General features: G+C 41.1%; 1 protein-coding gene and 1 long non-coding RNA gene across 4 annotated transcripts in view; one reads left to right on the top strand and one right to left on the bottom strand.

Annotated features, from left to right (window-relative positions):
• The window catches only part of fbln1 (fibulin 1), a 106,357-nt gene extending 85,209 nt beyond the window's left edge, over positions 1-21,148 (top strand). Inside the window, exons 16-17 of one of the 2 annotated variants that reach the window (XM_052030006.1) lie at positions 326-405; positions 19,653-21,148. In XM_052030006.1, the coding sequence (XP_051885966.1) occupies positions 326-405; positions 19,653-19,670 (98 nt within the window). In that variant the 3' untranslated portion in view covers positions 19,671-21,148. Of the gene's footprint in view, positions 1-325; positions 458-19,652 lie in introns of both variants that reach the window. The other variant, XM_052030004.1, reaches the window with a different exon arrangement.
• The window catches only part of LOC127578242 (uncharacterized), a 29,274-nt gene extending 4,910 nt beyond the window's left edge, over positions 1-24,364 (bottom strand). The window contains exons 1-2 of one of the 2 annotated variants that reach the window (XR_007957498.1): positions 24,241-24,364; positions 1,682-1,793 (exon numbers count right to left, since the gene is read on the bottom strand). This is a non-coding gene — a long non-coding RNA (uncharacterized LOC127578242). Of the gene's footprint in view, positions 1-1,681; positions 1,919-24,240 lie in introns of both variants that reach the window. The other variant, XR_007957499.1, reaches the window with a different exon arrangement.
• Between the last annotated feature and the right edge of the window lie 261 nt (positions 24,365-24,625).

Below are 24,625 nucleotides of genomic sequence, written 5' to 3'. Positions count from 1 at the left end.
ATAAGACATAGGAGCAGAATTAGGCCATTCGGCCCGTCGAGTCTGCTCTGCCATTCGATCATGGTTGATTTATTTTTCCCTCTCAACACCATCCTCCTGCCTTCTCTCTGTAACCTTTGACGCCCTTACTAAGCAACAACCTATCACCCTCCGCTTTAAATATACCCAATTTAAAATAAACTAATCCGCCACTGAAGTTATTCATTACCCATACAGGTTTTTATTTTAATAGGATACAAGCAGAAAGTGTGACTATGTCTCATCAATCCTAACATTTGCAGGAACATGGAGGAGGGTTATTGACACTGATACTTCCTTTTCACAGAGATCATATTTCTCCGAGCAGCAGCTCCAGTTTATCCCAGTATCCAGTCAGAGATTACATTCCGCATCAGTGAAGGAAACGTACGTAACTCTTTTGACATTATCAAGCGACATGAAACTGCCATTACAATTGGTAAGTTAGTTCCTACCTTTTTTTTAAGTTTATGTTTGTATTGTCATCAGCCTGTGGACTGTAACAAACTGTAGTTTCTGGGTTCTCAGTATGACTCAGAGAAACAGAACAGACTCAGAGGGCAGGAATACCTCACAGCATTGTTGTTTATTCCTAGGGCCTCTCCAGATTCATTCTGCAAACGCCACAAATACTTGCTGTAGCTCAGAGCTGTCAATCATGTGGCCTTATGGTCAATGAGGTAATAGCCATGAAGTCACAATCATCATTAAACAGCCAATATCAAATACATTACACAAACAGAGTGAGCTTTAACCCATACTGGTCAGTGAGAACCCCCAGTTACTCTCTAATCTTGCTCACTGCCACCTTAATTGGCCTTCTTCTTTAAGTGTCATAGGAGCTCAAGATTCAGGCAGGAACCTCTCTAATAAAAATCAGGAGGGGAGTCAGTGGAGACAGAGAGGGGTTGGAGTTAAATAAGGTGTATGGAGTTTGGACACAGAATGATGTGTGAAAGAGAGTGGAGTTGGGATTAAAGTATGAGGTACTTTATGCAGCATTAAAGTGCCAGACATGTGGTAACTTCATTCTGATTCATGGTGGGATGTTTAGAAGCTGTGGCGTTTGGCTGTCAGATGAAACACTTATTAGTTTGCTCAACATTTTATCAAATGTTAAGCTACAGAACCTCCACATTTTGGTTACACATCAGAGATTAGTTATGCTGGAAACAATCATTTATTTCAAATTGCAAAACTGAGTATATTTGTGCATTGTATGTTGATTGGATGTCTTTGAATATTTTCTAAATAAAAGACTGTTAGATCTGTAAATAGGACAATATTGTCTGGAATTTCCACAGTAATTGTTCCACAGTGATTCTTCATAGTAAGTTGATGGTGAACATTGTAAGTCAAGTGACAGTGTTCCTAGGAATGGAGTGTAATAATGCATTCTGAACAGAAACTAGGGTATATACCATAAATATATCAAAATCATAAATAGGAACACATGCATTGTAGCCGTAAGTTGAAAGCTGGTATTGAAAGCATTACCAAAGAACGTGTAAACTGTAAATGTCATTGAGTTCCACCTGCTCATCCAGTGTACTTTGGGAAAAGCTGTGGAAACCCTTGAGAAATGGTGCAAATGCCACTTGTCTGGTGCTCCATTGCTGAAGTCAGAGTGAACAAATGAGGCAGCTCTGTATGTTTTACTTACCAACCATGCATCTGCTGACTTGTGCTTCACTGTCCCATATTTTCCTGATTTGGGGCTACTGACCATAGTTGGTGCTCACATTTCCCACACGGCCCTGAGTGGCAGCAGGGACCTGGATCAATGACACAGACAGGGCAGAACAAGCGCAGTCCATGAAATGCTCTGCAAGCCTTTGACAGTCCTTTTCTCACATTTGCTGTCTGTCAAAGCTGTCATGGTTTATCAATATTTTTGAATCTAGAAGACATCCAGAAATTATTAAAAATGAATTAATCCAGTAAAATTTTTAACAAGATTTTTAAAAAATTAACAAAACCAGCCAAAAGTACTTCAAAACACTTCCAAATAATTAAGAAACATTAAAGAAAACATAAACAATTTAAAAAATCTTCTCAACTTTCTTCTAGTAACCATACAGTCATCGTTCCAATGTATGGTCTGACCTGGCGCAGGATCTGGGAATAGATTACCTTGGCTACAAACTGGGGAATACCAGCAAGCCCCTGCTTCAGTATAGTAGCAGCATGCAGCTGTGAACTCGTCAGCAGAGCCCAGCCAGAAAGATCAGGACTTGGGCATTTGTGAAGGAATTCAAACTTACCAGCACTAAGGCGAGTAAATGCCAGACGTTCAGTGCTGTACTTCTGGCATTTACTAGCAGAATCCAGGCTATTAAGTTTTTTTTAAAAAACCCCATTCTTTTGCTACAAAGAGATAGATTGTCCACTGTTCAGTGCGCTAGGGATTAGGATGGGAGACTTTGATGGATGTTACGTATAATATGAAAAACCAAGTTAGATGTTGTAGTTTTTTTTTACAACTTTAAAGAATTTTACTTGAGATACAAATGCAACATTTTTACCAAAAATAGAGTTTCTTGTATAATCTTTTTTAGTGAGCTCAGCTGAAGATGGTAGGATTGATCAAGTCTTATTCTCGGTAGAATACAGTTTCTGTCATATACAAAAGTCATTCTAGTGCCTTAAGTGGTTCTCCTAAGAATTCTTGCGGAGTGAGCTGATGCTTGTCTGCTGTGACATATTACCATATTTGGATGGTTTTTAGTTCTAACATTAAAAAATTCTTATCAGCTGCTCAGGCCTTGTTACTTATTGCTACAACAATCAGCATTGTTACTGGTTCCTCAGGCTTGTTTGCAAATCCTAGGCTTGCTACTTACCAAGGTTCCATTCAATCATACTGCTGGATTCCTATTCTCCATCCAAACAACCTTCTGATAAGCAAAGACCAACCATACATTCTGCTTTTGATCGTGCAGGAAGTTTTCTGCTTTTCAGGATGTAATCTTTTTATTCTTTTAGCCCTCCTTAAAAATGGGCATAAAAAGTTCCTATTGTGAAGTACAAAATCCTTCAGTTCCTTCTTGTGGGTGGGAGAAGTTGAACATTCACTTTAATCACAACACAGGATTAGAATTCTACTCACCTGTAAATTATTTCACTAAATGTTATGATTTCAAAAATCATAGGTCACTGGGACCTTTCACTCCAAGTTTTTCAAACTTTAGAAATAAGATAGATACTGTAGATAGATAGATATTTATTAGTCACATGTACATCGAAACACACAGTGAAATGCATCTTTTTGCATTACTGAGAATATGCTGGGGGCAGCTCGCAAGTGTCACCATTCTTTCGGCGCCAACATAGCATGCCCACAACTTCCTAACCCATACACCTTTGGAATGTGGGAGGAAACTGGAGCACCCGGAGGAAACCCACGCAGACACGGGGAGGACATACAAACTCCTTACAGACAGCGGCCGGAACTGAACCCAGGTCGCTGGCACTGTAATAACATTATGCTAACCGCTACACTACCGAGCCGCCCACACATTACCATGCCACTCAGCATGGGTATCTTGCCCAACAGTGTGGGGCTAGACATAAGATTTTCTCAAATTCAAAATTAGTGCTACAATAAAAATATTAACATAGGCATAATTTGCACCTGGAATTGCTGTCCCACATTACAGACAGCTTACACAGACCTTATAAGCATATAAGAATTAAAGGAATTTTTAAAAAATCCTTCTAGCCTGTTGTCCCATTCAATAGATCATGACTGATCTGTCTCCCCATTCCATATTTCCAATTTTGACCCAAATCTTTAATATCCTTGGTTAAAAGAAACCATTTCCCATTTTTAAAACAAATCATTGTTTTCTCATCAATTCTTGTCATCAATTGCCATTTGCTATTGAGGGTTTCAAATTTCTACACCCTGCGTGTGTGGCAGGGTTCTCTAACTTCTCTCTTGAAAGGCTAGGCTTTAACTTTTGGACAATGCCTCGTGGACTAACCAACCAGGTTCCCTTCTCTTTCATTTAACAGTGTGTCTTAATAATTTACAATAAAGAAACAGGCCATTTGGAATCACTGAAGCCATCTCTTGCTTACTGTATCTCACCATATGTGTCTATTTGCTTTATGCTATTTGGATAAAGAAGTTTCTCCCAAATACCTTTTTTGATTTATTAATAATTAATCTTACATTTTTGGCTCCTACTTTTGGACTTGATCATGTGTGGAAGAATTTTCTCTGTATCTATCCGATAAAGCATTTCATAATTTTAAAAATCCATTTGATTATATGATAACCAGAACTGTACAGCAATCTAAATATTATCAAATCAATTTGCTGTACAAGTTTATCTTAACTTGCCAGCATCTGAGCTCCAGTGTTGATTTGCAATTTTCTGTCTTTGCTGATATTCATTGCTAGTTTCACTGAATTGTGAACTGAAGGCTACATATCTCAGTAGCAAGTATAAGCGTTTTCACCTTCCCAGACCTAGTGAGATCATGTAACTTCTGCCTACGTTCCTCCATGTTGCAATAGTGTCCCATTCCTGGAGGTCATCTCAAAAACCACCTCCTACCAGGTGTGTTTGACTATTGCTCTGGACATCTTCCTTCCCTCCAACCTCATCGAAAAATGGCGTAGAACCCCTCCACTAAGATTCAAAGCCTCAATGCTGTAGTATGGGCTGAATTTCTCCCCTCTCTCTGCAACTTTTGGATAATTACTACTTGCAGGAGAAATGTGTACGAATTGTGCAGGTTCTCTGGTATGGCGCCCTCACATCACTCAGTGCTTGTAGCTTAATAAAATTCTTATGGATGTAGCACTTGTTGAAGAAGGAAGGGTTTGCTTATAAGATCTATGTGAGTTAAGTATGCACTCTGGCATCAAGATTGAAACAACAGCTAGGTTTTAACACCACTATTTGGGAGCAGATGGATTTCTTAAGGCCACAGAGCTGTGTGCACAAGGCAGAAGTTTCTGCCAAAGGGAATGTCCTATTATACTGAGATGAAACAGAAATTTGGTAATTTATAGGCAAATGTTAGGCAAAAGCTAGACCACGATGGATGTCAAGGAACATATATGGCAGGTTAAAGCAAAAAAGGGGAGCTTGTGACAGATAACCTAAGTCCAGCATTGCTGAGTGCTTGGAGGAGTATAAAAGGAATAGGAAGTGAAAATGCAAAGGAAATTAAGGAAGCAATGAAGATGCGTGAAAAATTATTAGCTGGGAAAATCAAGAAAATCCCAAAGGTGTTCTATATGAAGGGAAAAAGGATTAGAAAGAAAAGAGTAGGTTCTTTTAGAGATTAAAACAATAACCTGAATGTTAGATTGATATTAGGAATTGGCATTAAGGTTTAGGAATATGAAGTGTTGGAAATGGTAAACAGAAATTAAGGGTCTACCATCTACCACAGCTAAAAATGGATAAATCATTAGGCCTGGATAAAATGTAACTCAGGATCTTAAAAGTAGAGAGGGAGAAAACAGCTCTTTGCTGCAGATATGGCAGCATAGGATTAGAAAGGTGGTGATCTGATAATTGTTTTTAAAAGGAGAATGAGATAGACGAGTGGTCTGATGAAAAAAATTCTGAGGAATGGCATAGATCTGCACTTAGTGAAGCCCAGGCTAATCAAGGACTGTCAGTGTGGATCTGTGATTGAAATAGAAAGAAGCAGGAGTAGACCCATTCAACTCTTCATACCTGCTTTGCCATTCAATAAGATCTTGGCTGACCTTTAATCTCCTGGGCCACTTTCCTGCACTAACCTCATATCCCTTCATATTTAAACATCTATCAATCTATTTTGTTAGTGTCTGAATCGCCACAACCCTCTTGTGCAGAGAATTCTAAAGATACATTCCCCTCCAGGTGAAGGAGTTTTTTCTCAATGCGGTCCAGAATGTTTTCCAGTTTGTTTTTGTGTCTCCCGCTCACCTACTCTCATGTTCTTCTTTCCCTTTCCTTAACTGTGCTTTGATCTTCCTTTGCTGAATTATGATATTTTGCCTCAAATTTACTAGCTTGCTTGCAACATTATCTACCTTTTCCTGGACAACTTATTGGTTTTATTTGCCTTAAAGGAATATATGTTAGTTGTAAACTATGTATTAATTCTTTCAAAGTTAAGGGATAGTTGAGTCCAACTTAATTTACTTCTGAGGAGTTAGCTGGGAGTGTTGGTGAGGTAGGCCATTTGATGTAGTATACGTAGATTTCAGCAAGGCATTTGATAAAATCCCCACATGGCAGATTGCTCAGTAAAGTAAAAACATATGGGATACAATGGAAAATGGCAAGTTGGATTAAAACTTAACTCAGTGGCAGAAAGTAAAGGTTGACAGGAATTTTAATGATTGGAGGGTTTTATGCAGTAGGCTTCTACAGTTCTCAGTATTTAGTTCTTTGTTTGTCATGCTATTTTTAGATGATCCGGCTATAATTTCCACATCTTTGAAGATGTGAAGACAAACAGATGGTCGTTATAAAAGCATATTTAAATTGACTGAGGGACAGAGTGCAAAAACGAGGAGATAATGGTAAACCTTTATAAAACCTTGTCAAATTCTTAACTGAAGAGTTCTTTTACTTTTGGTCATCACATTTTGGGAAAATGTCAAGGTTTGAAGTGGAAGTGAGGTTGCAGTGGAATTTGCTAGAATGATATCAGGGCTGAGTTAATGTGTATAGTAAAAAGAATAATTTTACATTCCTAAGGACTTTATGTGAGTTGAAAATACATAGTGCATGTGTTGTTTGTTTCGCTTCATCTAGAAGATTACTTATATAAAGAATGTTATATCTCCTGTAACTAGATTGTCACATGTATTATACAGAGAACATATTGTGCACTTTAAATTGGGTATCGTGTGGTAGATAGAACACTGGATTGCTATAAATGGAAGCTTGTGTGCATTGCAATAAGCTTAACTGGAACATTTTGTTTACTGTAAATAAAGCAGAGACTGTTGTAATCATGTGAAATACATCCCTGTATGTGTTGTCAATAGTAAACCGTTTATGGTGCCAAAGAAACATTATGCACACGATAAAAAGATTATTGAATAGCATGTGGTACAACTGTTATGATATATACATTTTAAACAGAACACAGAGATAATTCTTCAGCATCAGTGTCTGTTTGTCCCTTAAATTGAACATTGTGGGCATTTTAAATATAATATTTTGTTTCATAATCAGAACATTGTGTTTCCTATAAGTAGGACATCATGTGTGTTGTAAAATCAGAAGATACTGAAAATATCAGCAAGTAAGTCAGGTATCATCCATGGAAAGAGGAAGAGAGTTAGTGTTTGAGGTCATGCCAATTTACAGTAACTCTCTCCAAACACTGCTTCAGTTGTTGATTATTTACAGTATTTCCTATTTCCATTTTAGGTTTTCAGCATCTGCAATATTTTTCTTCCATGTTACCTGTATAGTAAATTATTTGTCGCCAAATTGCAAAGAATATTGTGCTTATCCTAAAGAAAGTATGTATTGTAAACAGAAGAGTTTTTGAAATTGTGGCATGTGCTTTAAGTGATTTACAGTATTTCCTATTTCCATTTTAGGTTTTCAGCATCTGCAATATTTTTCTTCCATGTTACCTGTATAGTAAATTATTTGTCGCCAAATTGCAAAGAATATTGTGCTTATCCTAAAGAAAGTATGTATTGTAAACAGAAGAGTTTTTGAAATTGTGGCATGTGCTTTAAGTGGAACGCTGTACAATAGAAGGTGGCGTGCAATGGAAATTGAATATTGTATGTAGCAATTCCACACCTTGGATAGAATGCAGAGGGGATTCACCAGGATGTCACCTGGATTGGAGCACTTTAGTTATGGGGAGAGATTGGATAGGCTGGGCTTGTTTTTCCTGGAGCAAAGGTGGCTGAGGGGTGACCTGAAGAGACATATAAAATTATAGGAGGCATACATAGGGTGGATCATCAGAATCTTTTTCCCAAGGTAAAGGTATTGAAAACAAGAGGGTATACATTCAAGGTGCAAGGAAGGAGATTAAACGAGAATCTGAGGGGAAAGTTTTACTTTTATAGAGAGTGTGTGCTTGATATCTGTAAAACACTGCCAAAGGAGGTGGTGGAATTAGATACAATCACTACTTTTAAGAGACATTAAACAGGTACTTGAATAGGCAAAGCATGGAAGGATATGGGCCCAATGCATGCAAAAGGGATGAATGTAGATGGGCAAAAAGGTTGGCCTGGACTTGGTGGGCCAAGGGGTCTGTTCCTGTGCAGTACTTCTTATGACTGTAGTGAACCAATGACTGAAAGATTACTGATTCAATTTTATGAACTTGTAGCGGTTGCTACCGTGAAATAAAACAAGACGCTAGTCGAAGGATTGTCAAACAAGAACTGGTTTATTTTCCCGCCTTGCGCGGGCCTTTTAAAGGAGACTGTTCCCGCCCAATGCAACTGGCAATGACGTAAGTACCACGTCATGAAGTCTTTCCCGCACGCGGGTTCTCCCCCTCGCTCGGGAAAGACGAGGCCCACCGCCATCTTGGGCCTCGTCGCTCCGACGCCATGCGACCCGACTGCCGAGCTGGTTCGCCTGACCGGACGGTTAGTCGCTACACAACCCCCCCCCAGAACCAGCAATACCGTCCCCAAGGTCTGCAGGCTGTGCCAGCCGCCGCTTAGGGGGTCAACCTCTGCATCGCGGCGTTGAAACCTCGACTGGTTGTTGCAGATCTAAATGGGCCAGTTTGAGGTGGTCCGTCATGAAAACCTGTTCCCTGCCCCCAACGTCCAAAATAAAGGTGGATCCATTATTCCTTATGACTCGGAACGGTCCCTCATATGGTTGTTGCAACAGTGCCCGAGGTGTGCCCCTGCGAATGAAAACAAACTTACAGTCTCGTAGTTCTTTGGGCTGGCAGGATGGGGCTTGACTGTGTCGCGAGGTGGGAATCGGGGCCAAGTTGCCAAGCTTCTCGCGCAGTCTTTGTAGGACTGCTGGGGGTTGTTCCCCTTGGTCTCGAAGGGCAGGTATGAAATCCCCTGGGACAACTAGGGGCGCCCCCGTACACAAGCTCAGCTGACGAAGCGCGGAGGTCTTCTTTGGGGGCAGTGCGTATGCCGAGCAGGACCCAAGGCAGCTCGTCAACCCAGTTAGGACCCTTCAGGCGGGCCATCAAGGCTGATTTCAGATGGCGGTGAAAATGTTCCACCAACCCGTTTGATTGAGGATGGTAGGCCGTGGTGGTGTGCAGCTGCATCCCTAGCAGGTTCGCTAATGCAGCCCAGAGACTGGAAGTGAATTGGGTGCCTCTGTCTCAAGTGATGTGGGCCAGAACACCAAAACGTGAGACCCAAGTTGTGAGCAGCGCCCGGGCGCAGGAATCAGTCGTGATGTCAGTCAGGGGGGTTGCCTCTGGCCACCTCGTGAACCGGTCCACGATGGTAAGGAGGTACCGGGCTCCTCTTGAAACCGGCAGAGGGCCCACGAGGTCGGCGTGTATGTGATCGAACCTCCTACGGGTAGGCTCGAACTGCTGTGGCGGGACTTTGGTGTGTCATTGGATTTTCGATGTCTGGCAGTGCAGAGAAGTCCTGGCCCACTCACTGACCTGTTTGCGCAGGCCATGCCAGACAAACTTGCTGGCGACCGGTCGGACAGTTAATCTGATGGACGGGTGCGCCAATCCATGTACCGAGTCGAAAACACATCTTCGCCAGGCTGCAGGGACTATAGGGCGGGGCTGACCAGTCGCAACGTCGCAAAGTAGGGTCTGCTGACCTGGACCAACCAAGAAATCTCGGAGCTGCAGGCCCGAGACTGCGGTTCTGTAGCTGGGCAGCTCGTCATCGGCTTGCTGTGCGTCAGCCAGGGCCGTGTAGTCGACACCCAAGGACAGGTTGTGGATGGTCGGTCTGGAAAGTGCATCAGCAACGACATTATCCTTTCCAGAGACATGTTGGATATCTGTTGTGAATTCGGAAATGTAGGATAAATGTCTCTGCTGACGAGCTGACCGGGGATCGGAGACTTTGAAGAAGGCAAAGGATAAAGGCTTATGATCGGTGAAAGCGGTGAAAGGCCTGCCTTCTAGAAAGTATCGGAAATGCCGGACCGCCAGATACAGTGCTAGAAGTTCCCGATCAAAAGCGCTGTATTTCAGTTCGGGCGGTCTAAGGTGTTTGCTAAAAAATGCCAAGGGTTGCCAACGGCCTTCGATTAGCTGTTCCAGTACCCCACCCACCGCGGTGTTGGACGCGTCCACTGTGAGGGCGGTTGGGACGTCTGTCCTAGGGTGTACAAGCATCATGGCGTCTGCCAGGGCGTCTTTGGCCTTAACGAAGGCAGCCGCAGCCTCGTCATTCCAGGTGATGTCCTTGCCCTTACCAGCCAGCAGCGAGAACAGAGGGCTCATGATACGGGCTGCTGCAGGGATGAACTGATGGTAAAAGTTGACCATCCCAAGGAATTCCTGTAGGCCTTTGACCGTGTCGGGGCGGGCAAAATGGCGGATAGCATCCACCTTGGCGGGCAGGGGTGTTGCCCCGTCGCTGGTGATTTTGTGGCCGAGGAAATCGATAGAGTCAAGTCCGAATTGGCACTTGGACGGGTTGATGGTGAGGCTGAAATCGTGGAGACGGGAATACAGCTGGCAGAGGTGGGAAAGGTGTTCTTGGCGGTTACGGCTGGCGATCAGTATGTCATCTAAGTAAATGAACACGAAGTCCAGGTCTCGGCCTACCACGTCCATCAGCCGTTGGAAGGTCTGCGCGGCGTTCTTAAGGCCGAACGGCATTCGAAGGAACTCGAACAGGCCGAATGGGGTGATAATCGCAGTTTTGGGGACGTCATCTGGATGGACCGGGATTTGGTGGTATCCCCTAACGAGGTCCACTTTGGAAAAGATGCAGGCCCTGTGTAAGTTCGCTGCGAAGTCCTGGATGTGAGGGATGGGATAGTGGTCCAGGGTGGTGGCGTCATTCAGCCTGTGGTAGTCGCCGCAGGGCCTCCACCCTCTGGTGGCTTTGGGGACCATGTGCAGGGGTGAGGCCCAGGGGCTGTCTGACCTGTGAACAATCCCCAGCTCCTCCATGTGATGGAACTCTTCCTTTGCCAGGCAGACCTTGTCTGGAGGTAATCGTCGTGCTCGGGCATGAAGGGGTGGCGCTGTAGTAATGATGTGGTGTCGTACCCCATGTTTGGGCCTAGAATTTGTAAACGGAGGTGTCAAAATTAATGGGAATTCGGCTAGGAGCTTGGTGAAATCGTCGCCAGAAAGGAAAATGGAGTCCAGGCGCGGGGCTGGTAGGCTGATTTCTCCCAGGGGATAGGTCTGGAAAGTGCTAGAGTGGACTAACCGCTTCCCTCACAGGTCGACTAACAGGTTGTGGGCCCGAAGGAAATCGGCTCCTAGGAGTGGTCAGGCGACGGTGGCAAGGGTAAAGGTCCAGGTAAAACGGCTGCCGCCGAATTGTAATTGAAGTGTACGGGTACCGAAAGACCGTATCGTTGTACCGTTGGCGGCATTGAGTACAGGACCTGGTGGCCTGTTACGAGTGTTGCGGCTGGTCAGGGGCAAAATACTGACCTCCGCTCCAGTATCAATGAGGAAACGCTGTCCAGATTTCTTGTCCCGAACGAAGAGGAGGCTCTGTCGGCGGCCAGCCGCCGTAGCCATCAGCGGCGGCTGGCCCTGGCATTTCCCTGAAACTTGCAGGGTGGGCGGCATCAACGGGCCTCTGCACCCCACCTCTGATGGTAGAAACACAGCTGGTCACCCGTGTCGTCATCTGTGTTCCTGGGGTGTGGCTGCTCGGTTGCTGGGACTGGGCAAGGCGGGCGTTGGGCTCGCGGCCTGGTGATTTGGCCGATGGATGAACCGCTCTCGCGTTTGGCCTTCCACAGGACATCTGCCTGGGTGGCTACCTCACGGGGGTTGCTGAAGTTGGCGTCAGCTAACAACAGGTGGATGTCATCGGGGAGCTGTTCGAGGAAGGCCTGTTCGAACATCAGGCATGGCTTGTGTCCCTCAGCCAATGCCAGCATCTCATTCATTAGTGTGGATGGGGATCTGTCCCCCAGGCCGTCCAGATGAAGCAGGCGGGCGGCGCGCTCACGACGGGAGAGGCCGAAGGTCCGAATCAAAAGGTCTTTGAAAGCCAGGTACTTATCTTCCTCCGGAGGCGACTGGATGAAGTCTCCGACCTGGGTGGCTGTCTCTTGGTCCAGAGAGCTAACCACATGGTAGTACTTCGTGGAGTCGGAGGTGATCTGCCGAAGGTGGAATTGCACTTTGGCCTGGTCAAACCAGATGCTGGGACGAAGTGTCCAAAAGGTGGGCAGCTTGAGGGCCACTGCGTTGGCTGCTGCGTTGTCGTCCATTGCGCGGGTCCAAAATCCGTTTGGACCGTTGGGGTCACCAATGTAGCAGTTGCTACCGCGAAATAAAACAAGACGCTAGTTGAAGGGTTGTGAAACAAGAACTGGTTTATTTTCCCGCCTTGCGCGGGCCTTTTAAGGGAGACTGTTCCCGCCCAACGTAACTGGCAATGACGTAAGTACTACGTCATCAAATCTCTCCCGCACGCGGGTTCTCCCCGTCGCTCGGGAAAGACAAGGCCCGCCGCCATCTTGGGCCTCGTCGCTCCGACGCCGCGCGACCCGACTGCCGAGCCGGTTTGCCTGACCGGACGGTGAGTCGCTACAAACTCTTCAAATTAGCTCCCACTTAGTTATTTGACACATTGCAAAGTGGGCATAGTTCCAACAGGATAGAACTCTCATATTTCCATGGAGGGACATTGATAGTTGGAAAGGAAAATTCATTTTGGTGTGTATTGTATTTAGATTCTAATGTCTGGATTGTAAATGAAAGCTATGGGACCATCTTCTGTATTCACAATATGCATCAGCTGAGTCAAGAACTTTATTCCAATTGCAAAGCTGAGAGGATGAATTTATAATCAATAGCACAGCATAACTGGAGTTTCCTTTTTGGATACCCTGCTGATATACACACTCAATGTAACTTGAAATGGCGATCAATAAATGTGCTTTGATTGACTAACTACATACATATAGTTGGAATGAGATTTTTGAAAAATGTTCCCAGCTCTTGTGCAGTGGTATGTATCACATTATAACAGTAGGTGGCACTGCCATTTCATTTTGTGATTTAAATTCAGCTTTCCTTAATATGCCAAGTCATCTAATGCTTTTGATCTCAGTACTTTCAGATGTTACATAATTCCACAAAAAGTTGTTTTATAAAAAAAATTCTAAAACATCTTTACTATTTCCTTTGAAAAATATTTCTTTGTTGACTAGATTTGATATCTTGACAAACCCATGGACAAATAAAATTTCTTCCTCTTTCTATACCATTTTGATGATAATCTTATACTTGTGTCCTCTGATTACAAGCTGAATTGATCAATGGAAAGAGTCTTTCTTGAGTAGCCTTATGAAAGCATCTCAGAATCTTGAATGCTTCTATTAGATTTTATTTTAAACTTCATTATTAGTGATCAGAACTCCACTGTCTCTACTTTCATCACAATAATATTCTTTCATTTGGATATCAGCTTGGTGAATCTTTTCCATATCCACCCCCATTGTGTCGACATCAAAGTCAATTGGAGCTTATTGTCATAAGCACAAGTACATGTATGCCCAGGTGCAATGAAAAACCCACTTGCAGCAGTGTCACAGGCACATAGCATCATTTAAGCATTACCCACAAGAGAACATAAATTAAACATAAATAAAACACAATTTTTACAAGAAAGAACACAAATAGAACAAAAAAAAGTCAATTTTAGTGCAAAGTGATCAAAGTGGTCATAGTATTGCTAAACTCTGGTGATTCGGGTTGTGCCAGTTGGTTCAAGAACTGAACAGTTGAAAGGAAGTTGAACCTGGTGGTGTGGGACTTCAGGCTTCTGTACCTCTTGCCCAATGGTAGCTGCGAGAAGATGGCATGGCCAGGATGGTGGAGACCTTTGATGAAGGAGGTTGCCTTCTTGAGGCAGTGCCTCCTGTAGATACTACCAATGGTGGGGAGGGGTGTGCCTGTGATGTATTGGGCTGAGTCCATCTTTGCAAGCTGAAGAACAGACATGAAGTTCTTTGTGCTTACCCATTAGATGTATGGGTTGTGATTTATATAGCTTGGTATTGTACTTTATGCCCCAGTTTATGAAACCACAGATTACAAATCATTGGTGAACATCCACCTCCCCCCCACCCCAAACATATTATTGGTGAAAATTCCCTCAGATAAGAGATCTTTAAGGTATCTTTATTAGTCACATGTACATCGAAACACACAGTGAAATACACCCTCAACCGCTGGTTCCAGTCATTGGTAAAACTTCCATCCACTCACTCCCTGGTTCTGATCATTAATGAAGAATCCAGTCTACCTCTCTAGGAACTGATCATTCCTGATGAACCCCTTTCACTTGCCTCTTATCATTCTTGCTGACCTAAATCTGCGCCAGGCCCCTCTTACTTTGTTTCTACATGGCACATTTTCTATTCTTTTTTAATAGTGCCCTAGGCCTTGGACTTAGACACTCCTAAAATTTGCAGTGGGGAGCCCATCATCTAAAGAATGCGTCATACCCATTTACGTACATTAAAGTTTTTTGGCCAAATTATTAACCACCCTCCAGTTCAAAATAACATCGATTGACAGCTATTCAATGTATTGCATCCTTTAGCAAGCTCCTGATTCATAGTCCCAACTGCCGTTCTGACAATGGGTGTAGGTTTGGGTTTTGTTCAAAAGTGTAAATTCGCTAACATGAAAATGTCAGTGGAAATGAAAAGTGAGACAAATAAAGTGGTTGGTTCTATATAATCCACTTTACAATACCCCAAAATTCAAAATTACCACAAGCATCTCATGTGAAATCTCACCAAGCGTCCTTGGAAGATTCACGTACACAAAGTCACATTATTTCCTTTATCAATATATTTTCTCGGAGAACTGTATTGAATCTGTTACAGACATTAGGAGAAGCATCATGAAAATTCAACCCCAAAGACACTAACAATGAAACATCTGTAATCTTTTCCTTGAGGCCATCATCATTTTGTAGCCATCCTAAATGAACAGTGCAGAAAAGTACTTAAGTTGCTCTCCTTAAAAAAAAATGAATTTTGTAATAGTTTAGAATTACAGCCCAGGTGAATGGACAATAGTGGATACTGTCTCAGACTGGAGGGTACACCCTTTGAAGTACCCACTCTTTCAATATATGTTATTGACTTTAATCTACAACCTATCACATGCTGTGGAATGCATGAATACTGCAGCTATTTCCACAATATGTTTTCCCATGGATTTCCCCATTTCTAATTGTTACTTAAAGTTGGAGCTGTCTTTTAACTTAAAGTAAAGCACTTACAGTAAATGGAAAAAAAGGAATTCATTACCATCATATCTGAATTAATATTTAGTGTTCTCTATAATTTCATTTCATTTTGCTTTTCATGCCTTTTCTAAGCGAGATGTTATAATTTAGGAAATATTTCAAGTTCAAGTTATACTTAATTGTCATTCACCCATATGCAAAAAAAACACATGGAGGAACAAAATGTCGTTTCCCCCAGACTCACACAACAGAGGACGTACATAGAACAGAGGACATACAATAAACACAGACAAAAAAAATTGTGCAAGTACAAATAGTGCAAAAAACGGTATATACAGAATACAAAATTAGTGTGGGGTTATTGCAAAATCGAGTTGGACGAAGAAAATACAGAACTCAGTGTGTTGCACTAAATGTATAAACATGTTCAGCAGCCGCCAAAGTTCTTATTCGCCATTGTGCAAACCAGGGCTTTTGACGTGGCATTTGTCTGAAATTGCTTCCAGGGTACTCAGGAGCCTGACAGCCCAGGGGAAAAAACTGTTGTACAAATAAAGACAAACTTCACAAGAAGCACTGATAAAACATGGAATCATAATTTATATGCAACATGTCTGGTAGTATGGAAGGATAACTTTGATCGCCTTAGTTACAATACATGCTTACACATTTAGAGAATTATCATCTGAACACTTAATCCTCACTTTATTAATATATGCTCCTATTTCATGTATCTTGCATAATGCTTTACCTCACACATAATCACACTAAATTGCATTTGTCATCATCTACCCATTCTGCCAACCTTTGTTCCTTCATAAAATAGTTTACAGTTTTTATGTCATTAATTGTCTTGAGATTTCTTACTTCATTTCTGTTTATGTAGCCTGTTAGTTTATGTAGTATCTCCTTTCTCACACTGGTTCTGCGGCTGTGAAGCTGTCTCACAGCTTCAGCTTTCCCCGGTTGATCCTGATCTCCAGTGCCCTCTATGTGGAGTTTGCACATTCTCCCAATAGCCATCTGGTTTCCTCCTACGTCCCAAAGATGTGCTAGTTGTTAAGTTAATTGGCTACTGTAAATTGCTCCTAAAGGAGAAGGCTGGTGGGAGAAACAGGAATGTTAATGAGTATGTGAGAGACAATAGGCTACAGGAAAATGGATGGGGGAATGGGATTGATTGGAATTGCTCCGAAAACCAGCATTAACCTGATGGGCCAAACTGTCTCCTTCTATGCCATAAAGAAATATGAAATAACCCTTGTAATTAGGTTTGGCATTTTTATAATATTATTATAGTATCCTATCCAAGTTGACATTCTGATAAGTTTATGGAATTTATCTACAGTTTCAATGTCTTGTTGTTTAAAACTGCCTATTGTGGCCAATCAAGGTCTTGTAATTCTGCCAAGACTGTATGAAGGTGAATTTGCACAGAAGTTCTCCTACTCAATTTAGCCTCAAATTCCCAGCAAAATAGCATGCCTTCCCTGTATTTTTTCCACATTATACACGATTCTACTTAATAATATTGGCTCTAAATTTATTGGATATTCTTGTTCTCTCATTTTCAAGAATTAAATTGCATGTGTTTCTTTCTTATGTTGATCAAGAAACATACAATGATAGAAGATTGACCGGTTCTAATTCAGAAATGGCAGACATGACAATGTTAATGAGAGATTAGGATGATTTTTTAAAAAAATCATGCATATTTTCTCCTTTTGTTTTTGAATTGTCTCTAGCGATATTTCCTAGCAATTTCTCCTGAAGCTAACACCACTTACTGTGTTATAATTCCTTTTTAAGCTAATCTTCCACTCTCTAAACCTGGACAACAAGATTAACTGTAGTTTTTTTTTCTTGCTAAATTTGATTGTGATGTGCTAATATGATAGATTACACGGAGCAAGACTGAACCTTTCTGATTTTGCATGCTTCAGCTATTAAATAGATAAATTTGTTAATCCTATTGGGATCCATTTCCCTTATTCTTTTCTGTGATTTGGTTCACAATAGTCCACAGGTACCTTTCACAGATGGGCACTCACAGATTATCATCAAGTCGTACTGATTTTTGCACACTACTGCCTACTTGAATGCCTTTAATGTAATTCCTTCCTACCTTTCCCTGAAAAAAAATTACCAATGGCATTATTTGTATTTCTGTTCATCTTCAGCCCCTTAATCTTTCTGTGATCTTTGGGGTGACACCTTGTCTCCTCACTCTACCTGCTCTGTGATGCTCTTCAATGGGCCTGCTCCTTATTTGCACCAATGTTTCCAGAACATGCTCTGAAATGGTTTTTGCTTCTGAGTTTCCATATTACCTCAAGGAAGCCTTCATTGTCATGTGATCTTTCTTCATACACGTTATTTCATGATATTATCATCATTAAACATCGATTAAATGTCAACAGTATATAAGTACTACTCTGTTTAACCATGGCCTTGTAGCCCTGATTCCATCAGCAAGGTTGAACTGTGGTTTGTTCTGGAGTCCAAATCTTCAGCAGTACACCTGGATGTTATTGGGATCCATAGTTTTTGCTGTGCTTAGTGCACTTTTGACATCACATGAGTTGAATCAAGATGGCTGGAGAAGATTGCTGTCATAATGGGAATCCAAGCAGGAAGCTGTGTGGAAAATCCACATGATACCTGTGTCTGAATATGCCTGCATGAACTTCAACTATTTCCTTGCAGTTATATGCTGGTCTCTGCCATCATTGAGGATGGGAATGTTCATAGAGTTCTCCCAATTTGGAGGCCAGTGCCCAGCTGCTAGTAGGGAGGACTTTTGCAAGGTCAACTACAACCCTTTATTTAACAGCTGAATTTAGTTAATAGCATTTAAATTAAATATTGCATCTCCACTTTAGAAACACCAAATTAGATATATTGGAGAAGGTAGGCTGTTTTGTGATATGATGGCTACTAACTAACAGAAGATCAAAAGGTGAATGATCCTGCATTATCAGCGAAATAGAATTCAGGTAGCTTGAAAAATCCCTACTGTTGTAAAGCAATCTTTTTGTAGTTAGTGGTGTTATCATTGAATTAATTGTTTGATTTAATCATTGAATCAATAATTTAATTTGATTTATTTGGCTGAGCGTGAGATTGAATAGAACATAGAACAATTACAGCACAATTCAGGCCCTTCGGCCCACAAAGCTGAGCCGAACATGTCCCTAGCCTCGAATCCACTTCTTAAAATAAAAACACAAACTGCTGAAAATAATCAGCAGGTCAGCAAGTAGCTGTGAAGAGAGAAACAATTAAAATTTCACAATAGTGGCCTTAGAGAATTGAGAAAACTTTGAATTCAAGTAAGTATTACATTGCAAAAAAGAGGAAAGGATGGATGGGACCATGGAATTGCCTGTGAGAGGGTGGAGACCAAGAAACAGAATGACAGAAATGACAGTGATGCCAGCTGAGAGAAGCTGGTAATGACTTATTTGTTGCACATGATCTGCCTGGAAGTGATAGAAATAGAAATAGGAAAAACGGAAGTAGATTAAAAAAAATAATGCTGTCTGATAAAAAATGGAGAATCAAAACACCACAATTGTTGGAAATCTGAAATAAAAACAAAGTGTGCTAGAAACCCTCAACAGGTTAGGCAACATTTTGCATTTCCTTCATCACCCTTACCCAACTTCATCATGAAAAAACAACTGCAACAGTCCAAGGAGAAAGTGTACTGTTGCCTTCTCACAGTAGCTAAGGATATGCAATATATGTAACCTAGCTATTGTCATCAAAGATTCTCCTCTTATTGGAAGCTGTTCCTGATAGACCACTTTCAATTAGATTTGTTCATGTATCTTGCCTGCCAACTAACAATTGGAATTAATTGTTTGCACTTTACCAATGAGAAAATTGTTCAGCCTGTTAACTTAAGGAAAGTTATATCCTTGTTGATATTATGCTCAAGTAGTGACACGGGAATTGTACACATTTTGTTGTTCTGTGGATATGTTGTTCTATCAGTACAGTAAAATGCAGAGGCAGCGATGAAACTGAATTTACGTTAAGTCAAGGAGTGCGTCTAGGATAGTGGTAATCTTCTCAAATATTGTTCTATCTGTAGTTATCCAGATGAATCATAAGTATTCCATAAAACAAGACTACAATCTGTCTTGTAGATGGTGGACAAGTATTGAGGGGAATTTCTGATACTGTTGCCAGTAGCAATGACAAACCAGCAACGTAGAGTTACTGCATTGGTTTCATCTGTCCCTCTTTTCCCCTCCAGGTGTCGTTCGAATGGTGAAGCCAATTGTTGGACCTTTCACTTCCACCTTAAAGCTGGAAATGGACTACTATATGTCAGGGCAACTATCTCACCGCAACATTGTTTATGTTTACATTTATATCTCAGAAAATTGGTTCTAGAAGCTTTGTTCACATAAAGTTAATTTGCAGCAACCACATTGGTTAACCACTGAATATTACAGGAAAAATATTATACTTCACCTCTGCTCCCCAGACACCAACACCTGTGTGAGAAGGATGCTTAAAGCAAAGCTGCGTGCTTATGAAAGATCCACATTTCCTCTCAGAATAAAAGATTTAAAAAATCACTTACTGCATCATATATATTTCAAGCAACAAACTTAGAGCAGCTAGGGTTCATTATGGAGTGAGCCATGGAGAGAACAATAAGAATGCAAAGCCTTGATACCTGGAGCAGGTGAACAGCTGAGCAATGGTATATTATTTTCCTGCACCCAAACAACAATGTGACGCCCAAACATGAAATGCCTTTGATTGTTAGTCTGCAACCAACATGTTTATTTGTCTGTGTTCTTTTAGTAGTTTGCACTGCACTAAAACAGTTTTAAGTTGTTCTAATAAAATTCAGCAAATTAATTTTTAGGTTAAATAGACCAGTGAGCAATATTCATTGGCCCTTTATGCTCTGAATATTTTGAAAACAAATGTGCTAATAGTTTGAAGGGACATGAGGGTGGAAATGCCTGCAGGGACATTATGAGGAAGTTATACCTGAAATTATGCCGAATCGTGTACTAATTTTACACCCAAATTTCCTAGTCTTGTTAGCACACAGCAGAACATAAAAAGTGAGCAAAATCCAGAAGAAATCCGTGTAAACAATCAGATAGTCTTATTTCACCATATAGTCTTATTTCCAAGTATGAAATTTAACATTTCTAGCCATCTAAACATTACCTTTCCTGAGTATGAACATGTAATCATGGAAGATTTGCAGTTTTTTAGTTGTGATTGATTCCAGTCCCTTAAAATACATTTAAAAAAATGGAAAAATACATACAGGCCATCCTGCATTAATGACTGGGTTCCGTTTTTACAGACATCCTTAAATCGCTTTTCTCCATAAGTTGGAAAATACATAAAAATCACTTGATTTGGTAACCATACCTCCACAGTAATGTAATGAAATGTATAAAAAACACATAAGGCTGATAAGAAGGAACAATTACTGAAAGGGGAGAGAAAGAAGAAACTAGTTCTATCGTTCATAGGAACAAACATATTTTGGGAGCTTGTTCATATTAGAGATGTTCGTAAGTTGGGCATCTGTATACGGACAAACAAATGTTAAAAACAGCTTAAGAATTCAAATAAAACAGAACAGAAGTTAACTTCCTTCTTGCTGGTCCTAAAATTCCGGCTTAATTTGAAGCATAAAAGTGAAAAGAAATTTATGTGCAACAAACAATCTACTGGAGGAACTCAGGGGTCAAGCAGCGTCTGCGGGGGGGGGGGGGGGGGGGGGGGTGGTGTGAGGAAGGAATTGTCGATAATTCCTTTCCCTCCACAGATGCTGCTTAACTTGTTTGTTACTCCTGATTCCAGCATCTGCAGTCTCTTGTGTTTCCAAAGAAATTTAAGTGTATGCCTCTTTAGTCAGGTGTTGTAGTCTGATGTTGGAGCCATTTTAATGAGACAAAATGCATTTGAACACAGAGAGGGATAACCAGGTGGAAAAAGTAGTACACCCAAATTATGAACAGTCTTGTTAGCAAACACCAAAACAAAAATGAGCAATAGCAAGAAGGAATTAGTGGAAGTAAGCAGGTAATTACACACATCACTCACTTGTACCTAATCTTTTGCAATAGCTTCTTGCTTTACTATCTCCGGGGGCCAGTACACATGAAATCCCACCCCATGCTGTTTGCAATTATGTTAAAAACAGAAGAAATTACATCTACATTTATACTAATGTGCATGTCATTGTGTGCAAACTCTGAACAAGAGCAAAAGATATGCAGTTTAGTTTATATGACTGTAACACTGTTGCACAAGATTGATCTTTCCAATGCTTGTTCAATCCTGTCAGTTAGGTGAGTCAGTTTAAGTATGAATTCTCCATATGTCTTTTAATCTAGTATTATATATCAATAGAATGCACTTTCTCAATTATTACATTGTAAGCATTGCAATATGTTTAACTCCAATTTAAGTAGGAAAAACAAAGGTTTCTGAGGTTTTAGATGTTATTCCACGTAACATTCAGTTATAGACCAACTAAAGTTCCTATGTAAAAAAGTTTGTCTATTTTCAGGCATGGATGCAACCCTAATGGATGATGAATGTTCACATTTGCAAAAAATTGTCCATGCAATACAGGAAATGCAAGACTTTGTATAAATTTTGCAATGAAACTGTGGCAATTAGTGTGACTGAATCCTTGTGTTATGATATTGTAGGTTGCTTGGAAAGGTCAAAAAATGACAGTGTAGATTGACTTGTCGGTTCTTTTGAAAGAAAAAGCCTGATGCTTATGTGCAAAAAAATTAAACTGTTAATCCAACTTTTGTCTTTTATATTTAATTTGTTTTACACATAATGTTTTAATGTATTTATTTTGCTGATGATAATTTCCTTTCACTAACTGAAATGGATTGGACTTCCAGTGAGGCTGCTGAATGCAGTGACTTTAAGCAAATTTATTGATTTGCCCCAGAGGAGCATCCATAGCTGTTTTGAAAGATCTGCAGACCAACATGTTTTCTACTATAACACCCTGGCTGAAGGTAGCATTCTGTGATGGATGAGAACAGGTTGGGGGTGGGGGGGAAGTTGGGGGGGGGGGGAGGGAAGGAGGGGAGTGAAGGTGAAGAGAGTGAAGTGCAGAAAGTAGAAAGGATGGCCAGAAGGGATGGCGGAGAAAGGGTGTCAAAGGGGCAAAGGGTAGCAAGAAATCTTGCATGGCAGTTCTGACTTCACCACCTCCAATGAAGAGCCATTGCCTTGAATATTAATTATGTTTCTCTTCTGCCTGCTGCCTGATCTGCTGAGTATTTCCAGCACTTGCTTTTTATTTCTACATTGCTGTAGGTTGTGATCCAGTAGAAAATTGCCCAGTCAGCCAGATGTTTTTAACATGATGTATTTCATTTTGAAGTAAATCGGTAAGAGAAGACTTAAGAAATTGGTGCTTGGGGAAGGGCTCATTTCAAAATAACGATGTCTTTCATTGCTTTCTTCACTTGATTCACTGAATCATGAGAAGCCTTCTATTATGCCCACCAACTCTGATTCCATATCCTCTGTTTTTCCCAATATTTTGAGTTAACTAGAGTTCTCCATTTAAGTAAATCCTTTTCTCACTCTTGATTAACCAGAAAGCCCTTTTACATCGACCCAGTGTTCTGCAACAACCTTTTTGTTGTTTGGTTGGATTGATTTGCATTAACAATTTCTAATCAAGTAATGGTTTCCATGGCTTGTCTTTCACCTCTTTGAAACAAAGGAACATTACATTCCATTCTGAACATTGGAGGCTGATTTTGATGGTTGGGTGACTGATTGACTGGCACCTAAGTGTTTGAGTACCTATCTTCATTTTAATATATTGCGCAAGCGACAGGATATCAAACAGGCATCAGATTAAGGCCCCATGCTCAGACTAGTGCAGTCATCAACTGGATGATTTGTGGGAGTGTGGTGATGTGATACCGAGGATGGAGTCGTGAGGCAGCAGAGCCTCAGAGAAGCACCACTGCTCATCAGGGATGTCTTGGTTCCCTTGTCCATGAAACTGATTGTTGCCTGTTGCTGCACAACTTGACCTTTCTTTTACCTGAAATGGTGATCAAGGCCTAGTAGAGATCAGGGTCCAATAATGCAAGTATTAAAAGAGGTATATTGCCTGAAACAGAAGAGCACTTTGGACACCCAGCAACAGGCACCTTTCATCACCAGTATCAAGAGGGGCAGTAAGATAAGAAAAGATATCTTTATTAGTCACATGTATATCAAAGCACACTATGAAATGTCTCTTTTTGCATAGAGGGTGTTCTGGGAGCAGTCCGCAAGTGTCGCCACGCTTCTGGCACCAACATAGAATATTGACATCATTTTGAGGAAATTCCCATTCTGTCACCACAATGCAAAAAGAGTTTAAATTGACTGTTCTATAGCCCTGAATGTTAAATTAATTTCCATTCTTTGTTTTTTTATTATTATGCTTTGAATTCCCATCCACCCCTGCCACAACTACCTCATAGTTCAGTAATCGCATTTCTATTATGACTTGTCTTTATCTTTGGGCATCTTATATATATTTCTTTTTGCATATCTCTCTGTGTTATTTTTTCCCATGGATTCCTTTGTCAATTCTCACCTCTTGACTACCTTCCACCCTTGGATTTATGTAGTCTAGAATCAACTATCACCCTGCTTTTTCCACACTCCACCGTATTTTGTGTTGCAGAGTATAAATGTGTGCAGTGTTTTACTTGCCCTGTTGAAACCCCTGGAGGAAAGTTTAGTGCAGCATGTTAAGTTTGAGGCAATCTCGAATGTGACAACGGAACAATGTGATTTTTGAAAATGCTCAAGGAGCTTACCTGAATTCTTGGGCCTTTTAATCTTCCGTCGGGTTCACTTGAAAGTGTGAAAAGTGTAGCTCCAACTCTTGCTCTCAGAATAGTTGATGTGTATTGACAGGAACAGAGCCCTCTTCATACCTGGAAGCATGCATGTGCAGAGCTCTCTCCTGGGTGCGGCAATTCCACTTGGAGCCAGACAGTGCAAACTAGTTACTGCCTGAATGGAACTGATATTGTAGCTACTGGTCTTGGCTACCAACAGCTGCAGGATAATTGCTCTCAAAAATATTAAATTAGAGCTTACCAACAATGAAAAATAAATACTAAAACTATCATTTACCAGATTATTATCAATTAAAATCAAGATGACAACATTGATTAGAATTGACCCCCATCCAGTCCT

This window comes from Pristis pectinata, chromosome 15 (genome assembly GCF_009764475.1).
Source record: "Pristis pectinata isolate sPriPec2 chromosome 15, sPriPec2.1.pri, whole genome shotgun sequence".
NCBI lineage: Eukaryota > Metazoa > Chordata > Chondrichthyes > Rhinopristiformes > Pristidae > Pristis > Pristis pectinata.
Note: the sequence above shows the minus strand (reverse complement) of the source record. Positions and strands in the feature narration are given on the sequence as shown.